General features: G+C 46.1%; 1 protein-coding gene across 4 annotated transcripts in view; it reads right to left on the bottom strand.

The window, feature by feature from the left end:
- The window catches only part of itpr1b (inositol 1,4,5-trisphosphate receptor, type 1b), a 75143-nt gene that overhangs the window by 13068 nt on the left and 42474 nt on the right, over positions 1-19601 (bottom strand). For all 4 annotated transcript variants that reach the window (XM_034531915.1, XM_034531916.1, XM_034531913.1 and 1 more), the window contains 11 exons: positions 18519-18703; positions 12240-12423; positions 11791-12047; positions 10964-11164; positions 9749-9859; positions 9182-9277; positions 8976-9110; positions 8490-8597; positions 7810-8041; positions 4397-4519; positions 303-478 (listed from right to left, as the gene is read on the bottom strand). In XM_034531915.1, the coding sequence (XP_034387806.1) occupies positions 303-478; positions 4397-4519; positions 7810-8041; positions 8490-8597; positions 8976-9110; positions 9182-9277; positions 9749-9859; positions 10964-11164; positions 11791-12047; positions 12240-12423; positions 18519-18703 (1808 nt within the window). The remainder of the gene's footprint in view (positions 1-302; positions 479-4396; positions 4520-7809; positions 8042-8489; positions 8598-8975; positions 9111-9181; positions 9278-9748; positions 9860-10963; positions 11165-11790; positions 12048-12239; positions 12424-18518; positions 18704-19601) is intronic.

The following is a 19601-nucleotide window of genomic DNA, read 5'->3' as shown; positions in this document are numbered from 1 at the left end:
CTATAAGTGACATTTCTATTAGCAGCTGTAATGCTCCCTCAACTGTGAAGCCAGTGCGTCCACTCGATAGTGGAATCTATGCTTGATGCTGTGCCACGCTATTAGGAGATGTGTGTTCCTGCACTGTGCACACACACAGCAAGTCCTGCATCAATACGTTTAATGTTTGGCACGTGACTGCGGCGTTGGGACTCCAGTCGAGCGTTCACTGTGCAATAAAGCGGAATCTAAATGGGATGCTGGGCGCGTGCGAGGCCTGAACAATTGCTCATCGCTTCCTGAACACACGCATACACACTTACGTTGAAACCCCCCAGCAGAAGCAACGTGGGCTCCAGGCCGACGGAGAAGATCAGACGCAGGATGGTGGAAGCAATGAGCGCCCGGATACCGTGAGGCTGAGGCAAGACGATAACGATCGCCAGGGAAACCAGCATGGCCATCCACAGCAGGGCAGACAGATGGGGCTCCAGGGTACCTGAGGATAAAGGAGGTCACATTTGGGAGAGGTGTGAAATGAGTGCATTGATCTCTTTTGACCTCGCCAGCCTCAGTGACTCATGCCGTTCCTCTGCATTTGTACAACACTCGTGCCTGAAAACGTAACCATAAATCTCGACAGCTTCCCTCCAACTCATCCTCCCCGCATATTTAGAACGAATTGTGACGTCAACATGTGCATAGCTGCAGTGGGGGTTGCATGTGGTGCGTGCGTGCTATTTCCAGCACGGCCTTCGTTCAGATTTACTTCACATACTTTCTTTTCCGTGACAAGAAAGTTTACCAGAGAAGCGGCACGATCTGTTTGTTTTGTTTTGAGTACTCGTGCTCCCCCCCCCCCCCCCCCCCCGCCCCCCGCCCCCCCGCCTTCTATTTTTCTGGCACCACGACTACAAAAACACATTTGTGTCATTACAGAACATGCCATCGTGAAGAAGCGATGTGGCCAAACTGAAGCGGACTTGTCTGTCCGTTTGTGAATGGAGCGTTACCGGAACCAAGGTATCCCAGAGCTCTTTGCCTCTCTCTGTGCGTGTGTATGTTGGCCCTTACATGGCAGTTAGTAAAGCGTTACCATGAGCTCACCAGATACTGACTCAGTGTGAATCTAATTCCTCAGTGTTGGCACACAAATACATTTATCAAGTTGAAAAGGTTAAATCAGGTTCTCTTTTCACTGCGGCACCAAGACCGGCCATGCCGAGCGTCTCCCTCCCCTGCCGAGGCCTCCTTTTTCACACCTCTCTGTGTACAGATCACATGACAGGTACTTGTTAGATAACCTCCGGTTGGCTAAAAATACGCTCGGTTCCAGCTCAATTCATCGTGGACGATCCCGGGGGTGCTTGGACTTGGCACTGCAGCCGATCCAGACACAGCAGCTTGGACGTCACACACACACACACACACACACACACACACAAACACACTCACCTACAGTAGCTTCCTCTGCAGCTATAAGAAGATGGAGAGACTGACCTATAAGCGACACCACTAGACTTCCCCACAAGTGAATTCTACACATGACGTGACGTTCGCGACATGAAAATAAAGAAGCGCCTTAGCTCCAGTGTCTACTGGTTGCATAATCGAGCAGTGCCTGCGACAGGGTGGAGACGTTGGCACTTTGACCACGACTGGTCAAGGCAAATGGTGCCAATGGCGCTGATGAACGCAAACTACGGCGAAAGTGCGGACAGAGCCGACAGTGTGTAAGTACCTGAGGGGGCACAGGAGAGTGAGGTGCTACGCTTCCGTGGCAACTGGATTGATCGGGACGTTGTTATCAGCTGTAAGCGCTGCATGAGAGCCGTGAGCTAACCAGTGGGACATGCTCACATGCACAGCTATGTCAACACAGAACAAAGAAGCTCGGGTAACAACACACAGCGACTTCATTCTCTGCCCAGGTAAGACAATATGCCACTGTATCTTTACAAAGCAAAAGGTCCTTTGAACAGACGCGTTAAGAAATAAAAGTGTCAAACTTTTTAACAAATGAAGTTCACTGGTTTATTACAAGAAGGAAACATGAGGACCATCTGAGCTCATATTAAATCCAGGAAACAGTGTGAGCATATGTGCGCGGAGACACTTAACAGTTTACGCAACAGTGAATAAGACTTTCCTTTTTTTTCCACTTGATAACAGGTTGAAGCAAACATTGGCCTGTCCTGGAATGAACCATTAAGCTCCCAGAGGACCTTTGACACTGAAAAACCCCATGGAGTTTCTAAAGCTAAGCTAACAACGTCTTTTTTTGTCTCTTCTCCACCACTGTGAGGAAGTTCAAACAAAAGAGAGCTCGCCGTTTGACCCCAGACAGAACAATTGAAAGTTTATGCGAATCACAATGTGCGTCTTCTCTCTGCTACGCTGCACTGGAACAATGCCGGCCTTAACGCCTGCGGCTTTTAACATCCCCACAAATACTGCCCTCGAGGAGAATGGAGAAAAAAAGAAAGAAAAAAAAGGAATAAGAGACAGCGAAACAGACCGAAAACTGAAACCGCACGTTAGGAAAAAAAACAGTCAAGATTGCCCCTCAGTGCTTTGGTTTGTGAAGAAAAGTCCCTCTTGAAGTTGTATTTTAGAAGCCTGTCACACCTTGTGACCCAACACCAGACCAGATTTTCCCCAACCTAAATCTAGACATTTGGGCCACATGACAGAGCCTGACTGATCAGGAGTTAATATGGTGTGTGCGAAAAAGGTCAAATATGTGGCTCCCACAAAAGGAACGGAATTACCTCTTGTTTTTGTAATTCCCGGTGAAATAGCTTATTTAAAACAAAGATTTTGGTTTGTTTTCTATCGTGCACAGTGCTGGACAGCTGCTTAACTCTATGTTCTTTACACACACTCATTAAGGTTGTTTCGTAAATGTTTGTCGTGTGGGTTTTGGTTCTCTCTTTTCCCTCACAGACGTCCGTGTGTCTAGCAGCGGTCGCCTGGTGTTGTTTCCCCAGTGGTGGCCACCTTGAAATGCTTGTATCATAACCTTCTTCTACACCAACGCAACGGGCGGAAAACTTGGATGCATAAAGAAAATCAAATTTTGAATCTGTGACATGATTTTCAGCAGCTTTGACGCAGATTAACAAATCAATCAAAAAGGATTCAATGTCGCAGATTATGTAAAATAAGAGGTCTGACTTTTTGTTGTCGCTGTATGCGTGTGTGCGTGTGTGCGTGCCTACCTTCTATCAGTTAGGTGTCACTTTCAGTGGTATATTCTACACTGCCAGTAGCACGGTATTATGTTTCCTGCTCGAGTTTCTGACCTTACGGGGAGACCACAGTATTCACGCATGTTTGCACAAACAAACGCACACAACTGAATACCAGAAGGGACACATCGTATGTCATGTGTGTCTCGAGCCCAGAAAACATACAGTAACAATCAACGGGACAGGACGTAAATCAAGAACAAAACTTTTGTGACGGCACAACAATTCACGATGCAAAGCTTCTGCCGGGATTACATTCTCATCACACCTCCATTTGTGGTGAAACTCACTTTGGGAGGTGTGAGGCTACACCCAAACCACAGGCACGAGAACACACATTGTACCGTAAAGTCCTCTGCATACCGAACACTAATAATGCATCTTACGTGTGAGATCTGATCACATGACAACTGCTATAAATACATGTACGGTAGGATTTTTATACATCACATCAGGAAGTGTTCGAGAGTCCTTGTGTCCAGGGGGGAGCAAATGTTCTCATCAAATCAAGGACAGAAAGGATCTGAAAAACACTGGTCCAAATCAGAAAGAAATGACACACTAAGTGCAATCCTCTAGCTATGCATGTCTGGCGTGTGCAAGAGGTGCCCATGCAGCAGCCCCGCCGGGAGCTCATAAGGCGCACAGCCGCACGAGTAGAAATCAGGCCACTAGCTTCAAGCAGAGATGGGGAGCGGGCTGCAGAGGTCTGGTGAGCACCCTTTACTCTCCAAATATCAAGAACGTGTTTCCTGGGAATTCCCGCGAGAATGCACATTGGCCCTACGTTGCCTGTCACTAAGGTCGTCGAGGACACACTGAGCCAGATGTTTTGTTATCTAGCTGTACGGATGCAACACTATCGTTCCAGTCCGTAAAATAAAGTGCTCGACAAGTCGTGACCCAGATTCTTTTCTCTGAAGATTTTAGCCATACAGGTTTCTCAACAAGCACAACATGTATTGTATGCCTTCCGCCACACCCCTGGCCAGCTAATGTTGGTGGCACCCATTTCTATTTCCTGTGTGCTAATAGTCACACTCATTCTGTTAAACACAGTGTATGCACAAACAAACACGCGATCACATCAGCCGATAGTTCTCCAAGAGTTCACGACGTCAAGGACAGAGAAAGCTTCAAAAAGGTGAGGACTTTAGCAGACTGACCTCCGCGGCGTCCCTCCAGAGGGTAGAAGAAGGCCACCAGCAGGTTCATGAGCACAGCCAGGTTGAAGGAGATGCTGCTCCAGAATGACATGTTCCTGGAGCACCAGTACAGGATGGGCTGAGCTGCAGGACAGGGTATTCAAATTCACACAGGTCATTGCACTGCAGCGAGATCCTACAGCCATCGTGACATCGAATCATCAAGCACAATGTATCTAATGAGGTTTACAGTAAAACACACAATGGCAGATCAGTGTTTCACACCAAGGAGAAGCAAAACACGTAGAATTTGTGCCGTTAGTTTATTTCCAATGAATTGTAGCTAAAGCTAAGATAAAGATGGGGATAATTTCCTACGCTATGGAGTTACCCTTTGGTGATGATTTTTGTTGTTGCGCTTAACAAGACATCAATCATCTCACTGGCAAACGGTCATCAGGTTCCTCCACTGCAAAACCACTTTTTTTGCCATGCTTTTATCAATTAGACTTCAATTTGAATCACTCCAAAGTTGAGCGGGGAGTCATTTCAGTCTTTTTGAGAAACGTATCAAATTTGGGGTGAAACACATTCATCAAACCAAATCCGATGGGGTCTGTGTAGTGACATTGTCAGCACCACAACTGTTACCAAAGGATTCACTTTGAAGGGTCAAAACAGGAACAACTTAAAGCCATTAGCACACAAAACCAATTGTCATGTGCATTATACCCCCCCCCACACACACACACACGCGCACACACACACACACACACACAGTCAGGAGATCAGCATGGTGCTATCGCTATTTTGAGCCTGTTTATTTGAAAAGAAGAACTGCCGGTGGGGACTTTAAGCACCAGAAGTCACTCTATTCATCATGACAAGTGGTTAGCACCCGCGGAACAATCTGGTCTCGCCGTGCTGCGCTGATTCATTTCACAGAGAGCGGTGGCTGTCGTCACGTGTTGTTGCGTGTTGTCGCGTGTTGTCGCGTGTTGTCGCATCATAGACAAGCCAACCTCACTCGGGCCTGACCATGGGACAGGCCACAACACAGCTGACAGTCACCCCTGCCCAGGACCTGCCCTGCTCAAAAGGGGAACTCAACGTACCGCTCAGGCATTTCAGGCAATCACTACGGTATTTAAGAGGAGTGAAAATAATTGCTTACTGTTAAAGAATGAAGACTTAAGCTTCACACACGATCTTATTTCAGCTTCTCTCGTCTCGGCTTGCAGTTCCTGATCTGCCACCTGCCGATCCAGGGGAATATCCTGCGTTCACTACCGTGCCTTCATTTTTCTCATTGCGGTTGTCAGAGGTAAAGAATGTGTGAACGAGCATGACCTCAAACTGGCAGGTAGATGAAACAGGCCGAGCCATTAATCCCATTAAGATGGTACAGGCTTAAAACATCCTGCTAACTCAGGATCTTTTCAGCCAACTAGATTTCGATCTTCACTGCTATTTTTCTTGTCTGTTTTTCCTGTCCTAATGTTGCTTATAATGAAGCAGGAATACCACAAAATACCTCCATGAATTATAGACTGGGGACAGGCTTCATGCTCCATCCGTAGTTTTTTTGCTTTTCTTACCCCAGACAAAACAGTTGACACTCTTGTGACCGCTTAAACACAAGGTCACAGTTTAAGCTCTAAATTCACTCTACTAAAAAGGAGGGACAGTCGAAAGGTTAATCTGTACTACTAAATCCTGCAAGAACCTTTTTTTTTGTTTTGCATTCGCCTCTCTGATTTTCTGTTTGCAGCAAAACTAAATCCAGGAACCTGACACCCTAATCTCCTTATAACATGCATTGTTTTTGTGAATGGACTCGCAATGTGCAACAATTTGTGTACTGACCAGAACATTTGCGTTGACCGTGCATCACATCACACTTACAGAGCTGACATCACTCACTCACTCACTCCTGGCTAGAAAACATATCTTAGTCTTTAATTCACTTGTACAGTTACTATTGTGATTTATATAAATATGATTCTTATCCAGGTTTACATGCTCTCTCCACCTCCATTCCTCCAGGCCTCAGAGTTCAGGGGGGCAGAGTGAAGCCCCTTTTTACACATGAAACCTGCAACATTGCTGGGTTCAGTCGGTTAGTGGTCTTTGTTTACAATTCATTATGATATATAAACAGAATATGTGTCGAGCATGTTTGCAGACATGCGTGACCATTACAGGTAGATTAGGATTTGCTATAAGGACAAAATACCATAGGTGTGTACCTTGAGGCAAGTTTGACAGAGCCAGGCATTTCTTTGCCCTAAAACCCACAGAAAACGAGTACCACGAGAGACCATAAGTATAATTAGATGTAGATTCAGTAAGAGCGATAACAACCCTGCAAATACAATGAAACGGTATTCTCGCTCCGATTTTCTGCATCACCAACTGAACGCAGGTAAGTTCCTGTGGCAATGCATACAAGTGCACTGCTTACTGACGTGCGGCTCAACGAGTTTGTGTGTTGCTTAGCGATTTTGTTTATAGCTGATTTCAATGAGTGTACGGCATAAGTTACCATGGCGATCTAGACAGGTAAAAAAAAAAAAAGAGCAACCGTTGTGACATTGAAAATCTGACTTTAGGCTCAACAAACCCCGCTAACCCACAAGTCTCGCTTCGTGGTACACACCTCTGGCGTGCCCAGCACTAAGCGTCTCTCAGCTTCCATGATGCTTTTAGTGTTGCCAACATGTCAAGACGCCACAGAATTAGAAGTAGATGTGCAATGCTCTACATTTTCTGTTCTAGCATTTTAAAAAAAGGGAACGATGCCCATTTTCAAATTGTATACATGTTATCTCTCTGGTCTTAGACACTCCAATGAATATTAGTAAACATGAGCAACTCCCTCCCAAATCTAAAAACGTAGATGCTAAAACTCAAATTTGTGATATCATCAAGTATAAAGGGTTGTGCTTCTGCATAGACAATGACTTGGGAAAGATGTTGTAGATGACAGTGAGAGCACCCAGAAGGATGTTATGTGTATATGGGTACGTTTATCCGAGAACGCTACAAAAGAATAAAACTCTTGTTGGTATAAAAGAGAAACAAAATCCCCAAACCACCAAATCAATCTCCTATTCACTTACGGATGACATATACTTGATGACATCACATCTTTGGGACTTGCTGCTCTGGTTTCTGGCTTTGAAAGAGAGGAATTGGCTTTTAAATATGCAGAAGGCGTGGTGGAAGAGTTCGGCAAATCTTTCTTGATCTTGCGTTGACAAACTTCCAACAGTGGAACCTGGTCTCCAGTTACTTCTCACACATAGTGCCAACATGTTGAATTAACCTAACATTTATGCAGTGTCTGGGGGGGAGAGGAGGCCTGGAGGGATGCAAAAGGAGAGCGTGTAAACCAGGAACTAGGAGATAAAGAGTTGAGGAAAAAGACGCACAGGGAACCGTGTTTGTGTTACCAGTATCCTCTTGGGTACCTCGCAGCTTCTTCTGCCAATTCATCTCATTGAAAAGGTCCTCAGAGCTCAGGAAGAAGTCATTGATCTTACTGCCTTGCTCATCCCGCTCTGTGGTGTAGTAGACACGCAGCTTGGACTCCTGGGTGAGGAACTCGCAGATGTTGGGCACGGGGAAGACTATCTGCTCCATGGTGCGATCTAGCCGTACGATCTGGACACAACAACAGACGCGGTCACCAATCTCTCTCTCACACTCACACACACACACACACACACACACACACACACACACACACACACACACACACACACACACACACACACACACACACACACACACACACACACACAACACACACACACACACACACACACACACACACACACACACACACACACACACACACACACACACACACACACACACACACACACACACACACACACACACACACACACACACACACACACACACACACACACACACACACACACACACACACACACACACACACACACACACACACACACACACACACACACACTGCTTAAAATACAAGGAAGACTGTTGGGGATAATTTCTCAGTAAAACTTTATGAATAATAATAAAATATGTAGATGGCAGATTCAATATGGCACAGTTTAGTCCGGACACCGACCTCGATCTGAGCTGTGTGTTTGGCGTAGAACTCCAGGGCCTCATCACCCTCTCCATATGTCCCCCCCGGCTTCAACATAGCCTGTAGTTCCTTGTTGTGACGGGCCAACTGAAATGACAAACGGCATCAGATTAATGAATCATCAAAGGAGACAGAGAGATGTTTCTTTGTCCTACGTGTTAATTTGGCATGTGCTTTGGGGATTTCTGAGCCAACATTGTTGGTACTTAACAACTGGGTACAGTACATACATGCCATTTATTCTTTCATGTGAATGCACAATGTTCCGACCATTCAACCACAATGAGTCTGCAGGGTGTGGATTGACAGTGGGTGTTGCACAACTGTAATTTAATTCGTTAGTAAATTACACCTCGCTATTGAGCGACGCACAGCCCAAGGGCCGGAAAAGAGGACATGAGTGCAGAATGGCAGGTAGAACATGTCTTCAGCTCAGACCCTACGGACAGACAGTTGGCCGCTTACTTGATGTGCCAAGATGTAGATATTGTGACCAACGTTGAGTGGGGACGCAGAGTGCTCCTCCTCGGCACCTTCGCCCTCCTGCGGCTCCTCCACCTCGATCTCGCCCTGCATGTAGGCCTTTTTGATCACTTCCACCTGCGGGAATACAGGCCGTCACAAAAAATCCACTCAATGCCGCCAGATGATTTGCCTGATGTGACACGCACCAGCTCCTTAGGTCTCATGTTGTACAGTATCCTCTCGGCGTTCTCGCTGTCATGGCGACTCTCCATAATCGCAAGAAGAAGCTTTGAGGCATTATTCTACGGAGAGATGAGAGCACAGAATTGACTCAGGCTGTTATTTTGGCATTCTAAACTATACACAGGGACATTAAAGAGGAAATCCAACTGTCATTTGTGTTGGGGTACTTAATGATATTACATATTTTGGAATATTAATAAATAAATGTAATAGTTTCAGGATATTCTTCAGTCCGTGGTTTCCTATAATGACTTGATTGCCTCAAGAGAATAAAGGGAGCCAAGTAGTTCATAACACCGGAATGTGACTGTGATCATTACACTTGTTTTGTAGCATTTGCCTGTCAAATATGACACTAGTGTTTCAAAAATCTAACTGATTTTAATCAATCCAACTAAAATATCATTTTTGAAACGGCAATAAAAGATGTACCATCCAGAGGCAAAAACGAGGACGAACACGCCTATTGTGCAACACTAAAAGTGTTTTGAAGTGTTTATTTCGCTCCCTTTTTATCAATAATCACTCACTTTGAGTTCCAGCACAAGGTCCATCCTCTTCTTGCCGAGGGGGTTGATGTCATTGAGGATGAGAGCGATGATGATGTCAATTCCATTGCATTCATGAGTGGCGATGCAGTTCTGATGAACGTAGATGAAAGTTTAGACAGGAACAGGAGAGTTACCGGTATTAAGTAGTAGCAAAGTTATTATTATTATTATTATAATTATTATAATAACTATAATATATAGTGAAAAGCAACAACAATTACATATATTATTGAATGTTTTCAAATGCTGCTGGTGTTTTGTTGTTCAGTTAAGATCAGATAACACAACACAATCTGCACATCTATCTAGAGCTCTTCAATTATGTATTTCTTTTCAAAACCCTCACTTACCAGCCCTGGCAAAGTTATGTGCTGATGAAATGGGTTCCTAACTATTAAGATTGACCAAAGTCACTCAATAACACAAAGTAACCGATCGAGGCAGTAGACCTGCAACTTCTGTGTTCTTCAAGGTAAGATTACTGTTTTTTTTCTAATGTGATCTGGTGGCTTTGAAGAGAGTATAGATGGATATAACTTCAGTTTACCATAGCGAGGGCTGTCTGACTGTATAGAAGCGGTGAACATATTCTAAATATACAGATATTTTTTTACGGTGGATAAAATTAGTTTTGCTAGTGCCCCCATCCACAGTGGTACATTGCTTTCCCCCATGCCTTTACGGTTTTCTCCAAACCGGGGGCGTGCTGACCACCAACTATGGTGAACTACCTCGTACAACCCCACTGCAAAATAGACAAACTCCCTCTAACATACCACACAAATAAAAATAGTTCCAGCACTAAAATGGCGACTGCATTTAGCCAGTTGCTTCGTTTACTCATGCCAGTTTCACACATGCCATGAACTGACCCTACAGCGGCTTGAACAGGGGATGCCACCATCATGTGAGGCGACCAAGCAATGCTGATCCATACCAGAGGACAAACACAGGCACGCTGCCCAGTCTGCTGCTGCTGCTGTCGTCGAGGAAAGACCGGGCAGCTGAGTGCTGAGCATGAGAAGATGCTCAAGACTAACTATAGTACTTACCAAACAAATGAAAAGGTCACTCTGACATGAGCAAAGTATTTGATTAGAAAACAACATTTAGACATCCAAATAAAGCAAATAAATATAAAAAAAAGGACAACTGCAGTGTGTTTCTTTGCATGTTTCTGTGTGCATGCATCACCTGGTTCTCATGACAGGGGCCTTGGCAGTACTCCGTCAGGCTCTCCACAGTCTGATTGATGAGTCCTACATTCTTCTCATTGATGTAGAGTCCCAGCAGCCCCAGTCCGCCCGTGGTGCTGCCACAGATGCAGTCCAAGAACTGAAGAGTCTCGCACACCAGATTGTAGTTGTTCTTGTTGTTCTGGTTGCGCAGAAAGTTCTGGAGATGGGAGATAAAAAGCATGTCAGGACCCATGTTATTCCCCCGGTTTTGGGCGGTGCAGTCTTTGTCATCGAGACAGTCTACAAATACGAAAGCCCAAACTGTGGGATTTGATGTTGAGCATCACGGTCTCAGGGTCTGAAGAAACCCTCTTTCAACTCCTAAAGGTATCGAAAATATGTCACACAATTACTCCATCTCTTTGTAGGGAACAGAAACATCTCAATGAATTGATCATCTGTGCTGCGCGGCTAGCAGTAAATCAATATCTTGCACACACGCTGGGTCACAATGGATGAGACAGAGTGATTCAGCGCTGAGCCAACTACCATTTAACGAAGGCCAGCAAAAAGGTTTGAGGTGCAAACAGAATCAGTGCAAAAAGGAAGCCGTCTGTCTGGGCTGCAGGAGCTAGCCATTACCAAACATCACCGCACCCCTCATAGTGAAACCAGACCAAGACACACAAGATATGGGAACAGCTGCATCAGGAAGTTCTGCAAATGGTGCCTATTTTCTACGCAGTTTCGTTTCTGTATAACCGAGTGTGGTGATAGAAAGTGGGAACAGAGGGCAGGGGGGTGGGGGGTTTGGGCAATACACAAACTGGTGTGAAGGCTCACCTGCAGCTCTCTGTTGTGGTTCTCGCAGAGAAGCTGCATGAGGCGCAAGATGGGCTGCATGATGGTGATGATGACGCTCATCTCGCCTTCCTCCTGGCCCTTATCAGGAGTCGCGGCGGGAGCGCCGTCGGCAGCCGCCTGGTGCTCTTCGGCTTCGGCCTCGCGGCGGTAGGTCGTGAAGGCCTTCTTGGTGACAATGGCGGCCTCCACTAGCTGCTCCTTCACCTCCTCGGTCACCACTGCCACCACCAGCACGTCTTTCATAAGTCAGGGAAAATAAGGTTTTGTTACTTGGATGTGTATGAAATTCCTAAAACAAAAAAAAGGTGGGAATAAACTAAATAGATGTGGCAGTTTCTGTTTTAACACAGGAGTCAGGACATTTAGGGACTGGGTAATTGACAGGTGTATTTTGCCAGTTGGCAACTTATAGTCTCCGGCTCAGTCACCTTTCTTGCGCGCTGGCGTGTCTTTGTCAGGTGGCTCCTCGTCCTTCTTCTTGCTTCCTAGGTCACTAGTGTTGACCGTCACGGTGGCTTTGATCTCCTGCTGGGCCAGCTTCATGCGCTCATAAAACACCTTGAAGAATTTTTCGGACTTGTTGTCCCCAGTCAAACGCTCGAAGAACGACCGCTGGAGGAAAAAAAACCAAAAAAAAACCCGGTGCATGTTATTTGTAACAGCTGATGACGATTGGCTGATTGGAGCAGCTGTGATATAGGAAGTTTGGGAAGCCAGCCAGAGGGCCAGTGAGCAGTATCAGAGACGGATACAACCTTTGTGCTGTTGCGTGTGGCCATACAATTGTAACTGTTTTCTGAGTATCGTCGCTTCCTCACTTTGAGGAAGTAGTCCTTATTTTACCTTTGATTGATAAAGCACCTTTTTGTTCATCCCTTTGTTGTGCTACATTTATTGTTGCTCCCCGCCTCCCCTAGACCTCAGTCAGGGAACATAACACCTAATGTTATGCCAAAATGCAGGTGGCTGGCTTCCAACATCGAAATGTCGCTGGCAGTGTGAGAACAGGGTCTTCAAGGTCAGAGGACATTTTCTATTTAATAAACTCCACTTCTTATCATTGCCTCTCCCATAGCATCTACGCAACACAGACGGACAGTAGTTCTGTTAGAAGCAGTTACATAACCCCCTCCCACAGTGCAAGACATGCTGCAAGGCCTCACCTTGTGCACCTGATTTCACACCATCTGCCCCCTTCAGAGTAACATGGCTCTGGCACTCTTAGCACTAGCGCTGGACGGTAACACACACAGGCAGGCCAGGGCAAAAAAATAAAAAAATAAGACAAAGACGAGATTTGGAATAGTCATATACTCAAATACATGCTTGCACACAAAAATACAGCTACACGCCCAGCTGAGGACACAGGGCTGTCCAGTGTGCATGTGCAAACACACAAACAAAAGGTGTGCCAGCATGGCACATGCAGGTAAAAGAACACAGCTGTGGAAACACTCATAGAATTGGCCTCATTCGATTGCGTAATACCTCACAGTAAGAGATTTCGTGAAGTTGAGGTTGGGTTCTGCCGAACTACACAGGGCGGGCAACCTTGAATGCATGGGGCTATTGTTTTTTGCTACGGGCTCATATGTTCCGTCCCAATTTTTTTCCTCTCCACAATCCCTTCTTACATAAGACCTGTAATCAGCTGAGTGGTTACAGTGAGGGCACACAGCGCCTCAGCTCTAACACTGTTACATCAGCCCACTGAGGGCGAGCAGTGGAGAGAGGAAAACCCTGCCCTACTTTTCGGTGCCAGAACGGCATGAAGTGAGCGTGTGGTGGGAGAGCGAGGAGGGAGGGTCCGAAAATGGGTGGCGAGGTGGCGGTGCTGGTGGTGGTGGTCGGTTATCGCATACATGGATTCTGGGGCAGTTTTGAAAGCCTATTACATAAGACTCTTTCCAGGTTTAGCTCAACCCAGCTGGGTTTCCAAAAGAGGGGAAGGGCATCCGTGGAAACAAAATGCAAGTGACTTTCACCTGCATGGAAAATCTCTGAAAAATATGAAACCTAGCCGATAATCTGTGAGGTAACGTCTGCAGAATCACCCGAGTCCAGTCCTAAAGGGGATGCAGAACACCTAATGTTGCGAAGCAAATACGAGTGGTTGTCCTCTCTCTTTGCAACAGTTTGTCCTTGCTTGTTTTTTGAGCCTTAACATCGTGTTGTTTACGAGATCGGGTCATCCACCCATAGTGATCTGATTAGTAGTCAGCCGAAGACTTACGCAAGCACTCCTCCAGACAGAAACAACAGCTCCAGGGTAGCAGCTTTACAAGATTACCATATTAAATGGACCTCATGACTACGGCCATAAAAATTCAATTTCTTCACCGATGTGAAGAGAATCATTTTGTCGACACTTGTCGGTCACTCATGCCGTGGGCAACAGCAACAGCGTGCAACCGCCGTTGCCCCGTGCTCTGCCATCAGAGTCGGTTAAAGAAGGGCAGGGTATCAAACTTTTTGGGCGTCTGAAAAATCAAATGCTAAAAGTTGGCATGAAATGCTTGCCCAGATCGTTACTCCTCGTACACTTTTCACACAGGTTTTTACAATCAAACCGACCGTAGATCACTCAGAGTTATTGCATGGCATTGCATGGATGGTTGTGCGGAATGAGACTCAAGACTTTTATACGGAAACTGTTTCGGAATTTTCCGGATTCATCCCACCCACTTCGTCCCGCGAACTGCTGAGTCACTCATTAAAGAAATTGGTCACTTCGCCAATCACCAACGACTTTTCTCCCCGAGGGGGCTTTGCCTTTTACGTGTCTCACTGCAGAGCCATTAAGCCTCCTGGGAGCCCTGCTGATCCTGTGGCTGTCACTCACATGTTCAGCACATCAGGCTTGGGACGACTCACTGCCCGATTCTACAGATTCAACGCGGTGGCGCGGCGTGGCCTCCTGATGATTACGCCCGCCCGCCTACTTCTCCCTCTGTCAGCTACCACCCCTGCTCCTGGCATCAACACGGGCCAGTTATGCAATGCCTGTTTATACCACCAGCTTTCCCCTTCTTTTTTATGCCGTCTCCCGCCTTTCCCGCTGGCACCTTTGGTGAGCGACAAAGCCATCCCTGTGCTCATTGGAGGGATCGTCGGTGGCATACTCTGCCACCGCCCAGCTGGTAACCACGGAGATCTGCTCTTTGAAGCTGCGACGAAGAGCTCCAGACAGGAGGTTGAAATTAAAGTGAAATGCAGGCGTGCTCTCAAGAGGAGAATCCCTGGCCCACTCCATAGTTAAAAGAGAGCTGGTATGTTAATGACACTGATGCCTGGAAACTCACTGTGCAAAAGCTTTTTAAAGCTTTCCAAGAGCTAGCTGTCATGTGAACCGTGCAGAGGTGGTGGTGTGGGTGGTGTGGGGTGCGGGGTGGGGGAGGCGAGGGTGTCTGCGTGCCACAACAAGCCTATTGTGTAAGAGTGGTGGCACCTGTTGGGTCCTGTAACAGTTACGGATCTGAGGTCACAAAGGCAGTGTTGAGTCGATGGATAGTGGGCTGGGAGGAGGAGAGCTGCACTTCTCTCTCTCACACACACACACACACACACACACACACACACACACACACACACACACACACACACACACACACACACACACACACACACACACACACACACACACACACACACACACACACACACACACACACACACACACACACACACACACACACACACACACACACACACACACACACACACACACACACACACACACACACACACACACACACACACACACACACACACACACACACACACACACACACACACACACACACACACACACACACACACACACACACACACACACACACACACACACACACACACACACACACGAGTGTGTGCGTGTGCTAATGGGGTGCACAGATGAGTATGCAAGAGTGTAGTTTGATGCATTTGATACAGCCTGTGTGCGCCATGTCAGCTTGAGTTTCACTATTAGTCTCACGGTGTTTGCTGCTGAACAACAACCCGGAGGGTGTGAGCTTATGTGTCATTCAACATGTTATCTTTGTTCATGACGATCTATACAGACTTAGGCTATTTATGGAAAGTCACATCAGTTCACTAATTCATGCATTGCCAAATTTCTTCAAAGCCAAAATGTGCCAATAAGTCAGTACATGTCAGTTAAAACAGTCACCAATTGCTCACTTCACTTATGTTTCTGCTGATCTTTATGTATTCTAAAAAGGCACTAAATACAAGATTTTACTTGCCTCTCCACAGCTCTCAACATGACGACGGCTGAATCGGCAGGTGAGAATTTACCAAAACCCTGGAGTTTAAACCAAGTACCCGAGACTGCATCAACCCATGGTTTTGGCGAATGTGTGAGCCCAAGCTGTAGTCTGCTATCACAGCCCAATGGAAGTCTCTAAGCAACATGTTTGTGTTTGTAAAGGATGTCACCAGACAACCCAACACATTCAATTATACAGATAAATAAAAGAGTAGATAAGAAAGGTGTCTAATTGCTGTTAAGCAGCTCTGAGGAAGCAGCAGCAGCCTGTGTATTGTGTGTGTGTGTGTGTGTGTGTGTGTGTGTGTTCGTGTTCGTGTGTGTGTGTGTGTGTGGGGAGGGGGGGGGCACTTGGGACACTTAGTCTGTCCTTCACAGCTGCCATATCAAGTCCAGCTAGCACACAGCTCTGGGCCATGGGTGAATTCATTCTGAAGCAAACCAACATCTTTCCATCTTTCTCTCTTATGCTCCCCCCTCCCGCACCAGAAAGTTTGTTGGCTAGGCTACGTCCCTGGTTTACCTCGCTAAAAAACAAATAAACAGACTGCTTGGAGCAATCAGTGGGCATGTTTTTGTCCTGCTTTTCATTGAGAATACAAGAACCCTTCTGTCCTAAAGAGAGGCAGGCGACCCATCGTTATGTAACACAGGGAAATGTGGTGCATCTGCTGATATGTTGTAAAGTCACTCTGGACCAAACATGATTGCTCAACAAAGCTCACTTGTCCCCGGACCATGCCAAACAACGATAAAAAAAAACTAGACCGGCCAACTTAAATTCTGAAACAAGCTGCTTCTTTATAATTGTGTCTCCTCCTTCTTTAAGCCATTAAACTGCAATGCGTATCAAGTTCACCCTGAGGTTATTTTCTATCAGCAAAGGCAAAGTAGGAAAACTTCCTTGTTACAGCCGGAGGTAGAAATGTACATATTTACTGTAGATTCTTTGCAGTTCATGCAAATAAATTGGTGCTCAAAACGGGCTTCGCAAATGTTCACGGCGGCCTGGGGTGCACAACACAGACAAAACAGTTCCACACCCTGTTCAATATGCATGCCACGGGCTACTTTCAGCAATGGACACTGAGCTTCTTCATTATGCCGTGACCTAGAAAAGGCAAGCCAGCACATGAAACGACAGCTAAGTGGACGAGCCAGCTGAGTTGATGTCCCCTAAGGGAGACCGTAGGGAGCGGCTTCTACTGAGGTAGCACCAGAGAGCTCCTAAAATCTAGGATCTCTCAGGAGGCCTTCCTGAGGGTTTGAGCCTTTTCCTGCCATCTTTCCACCAGCAGTGCACGTCTCAGCTGCGAGTGCAGTCGGAATGTGAAGAGGCCCGTTGTTCTGGCCGTCATTCACCCGGGCAGAGAGGCAGGCAGCGGCTCATGTAACGGGAGCCATGCAAGAGCCTTTGTGTGCAGAGACGTTCAACCAGAGAAGTGGTTCAGTGAAGTACCGACTGTGACCTCCTTCCAAACCTTGTGAAGTTAAAAGCTGCATACTTTTCTTTGTGTTTTCAAATCAGAAAGGGCCCCGTCATCCTGACCTGATCACATTTCATCAGAGTAAGAGCCTGAAAATAGTGCACCGGTTTCTATTTATACAAATCGGGACAATGACAATGGTTGACAGCGATAATGGGAATCGAATCGATCCCACCCTTTGTGACAACACTATGCAAAAAAGGGTGTCTATTTTGCAACAGGCCTGTTTATGCAAGAGAACACAAAAGGAGCCCACATGCAAAAAACAGAAAAACCAGAAGACACTGATAGACAGCTTTCGAGCAGCACACCTGGTCACTAATACAAGTACACGCGTTCTGTACTCCGTGCACTCTATCAAGACATGCGCACGCTGTAATTATGCAGTTGCAAACACCGCATCTCTCTCTCTATCCCCCCTCTCAACCTGCTTGCTGTGAGGTTTGCAAAGAGTTAGCGTTGCCTTAGCAACCCATGGCTGGTTGGCTGGGGGGGGGGGGGGGGAGGATGACGCGTTTGGCTGCACGGCTTTGACCTCTCGCAGTAGACTAATGTTCCTCTTCCCTTCAGACTTCCCTTTGTCCTCTACATGGCTCAAACTCCCTTTCCCTTTCTTTTTTTCTTTCTTCTTCCTTTTTCTCTAAAAATCAAGTCAACTTCAATTCAACATGTCAGTAAGTTCAAACGTGTCAGGATGCTTCCTGCACCCGACTGTGAATTCAAGTTTGCTGAGGTTGAGTGACTTGAAATCTTCCCGCCACGGCTTTGAACTCTTCCAGATGACATCTCCTTGTTGAGATTCTGCTCACGCCTCTGAGGCGAATGCTCCTTGCGGTCCCATGTATTTAGAGGAGACATGTGCGCGTGTTGGACCTTATTAACGCTTCACATCCGCCCGTCCTCTGCACGGCTCACGCCTTGCACTCCCACACCCAGGAGCAAACTCTTACCTGGATGACCGTGTTTCCACCCTCCAGCAAAGCGATGGCCAACAGGATGCTCTCCTGGAAGATGCGGTCACTGGTAGCATTCATGATGAGGTCAATAACCAGGTCGGAAGCCCCTTCTTTGTCCAGATGGCACTGCACCTCCGCCAAACTCAGCTCGCCGCGACCGCCGACCCCGGAGCTGACAACTGTGGACGCGGAGGGGAAACTGATTATCACCTATGTTAATGCTGAAGCATTCTGAATTCAGACAGGTTACATAAAAGAACACGGGTCACAATCTATTATCATATTTGATTACTGAATGCAATTTCCATTATACTGCAGGCTTTACGCAGTTTGATGGATGTCTTCATCCAGAAGTCACTGCATTATTATCTAACTTGCGAATTGAGTTTAATTAAGTTAATTAATTAAATAATTAAATTAATTAAGTGTTATTGCCAGTTATAACTTACCAATATCAATAAATAAATGTAATACACAAGTATAGTTATTACATTTCAGGAGAATGCTAAACTAGTGCAGCTAACAAAGAGATACGATCTCCAAACAACCCTCAGGGAAACCTCTGCTACAAAGCAGCATATTTAAAACATTTTAAAATGAAGACCACACGCACGCACGCACGCACCACGTTCCTTCTTGCTTCACTGACAAAAATAAATAAATAAGATAACAAGATGGTTGTTATACAGATTAGATCTTTGAGTATAAGGGCAATCTAATCAAATGAGCAGTGTAAGGAATAAAAAGGCACTTCAAAGCCCACCATGTGCAGAATCTTAACATTTCTAACTTGTGGATTCCATCTAAAATCAAAACAACTGCATTAGACCGCAATACAAGCGGTCACCCGCCCTCCACGGAGAGTACCCAGTGACACTGAGATGAAGGACTCAGACTATTTCATTCACAAAGCAAAAACCTTTAGACTCCTAATTTCTTTCTATGTATAGTGGCTTTAATAAAAGAGTCCAGAGGATATTTAAATGAGGTTCATAGAGGAGGCCATTTGGTAAAGAGAGTTTGTGCTGCGTGCAGTGAACCCACAGGTTTTCATTTCCATCCATAGTGCACAAATAA

The sequence above is a fragment of the Cyclopterus lumpus genome, chromosome 5, assembly GCF_009769545.1.
Source record: "Cyclopterus lumpus isolate fCycLum1 chromosome 5, fCycLum1.pri, whole genome shotgun sequence".
In the NCBI taxonomy this organism is placed as follows: domain Eukaryota; kingdom Metazoa; phylum Chordata; class Actinopteri; order Perciformes; family Cyclopteridae; genus Cyclopterus; species Cyclopterus lumpus.
This window is presented reverse-complemented; position numbering and strand designations above follow the sequence as displayed.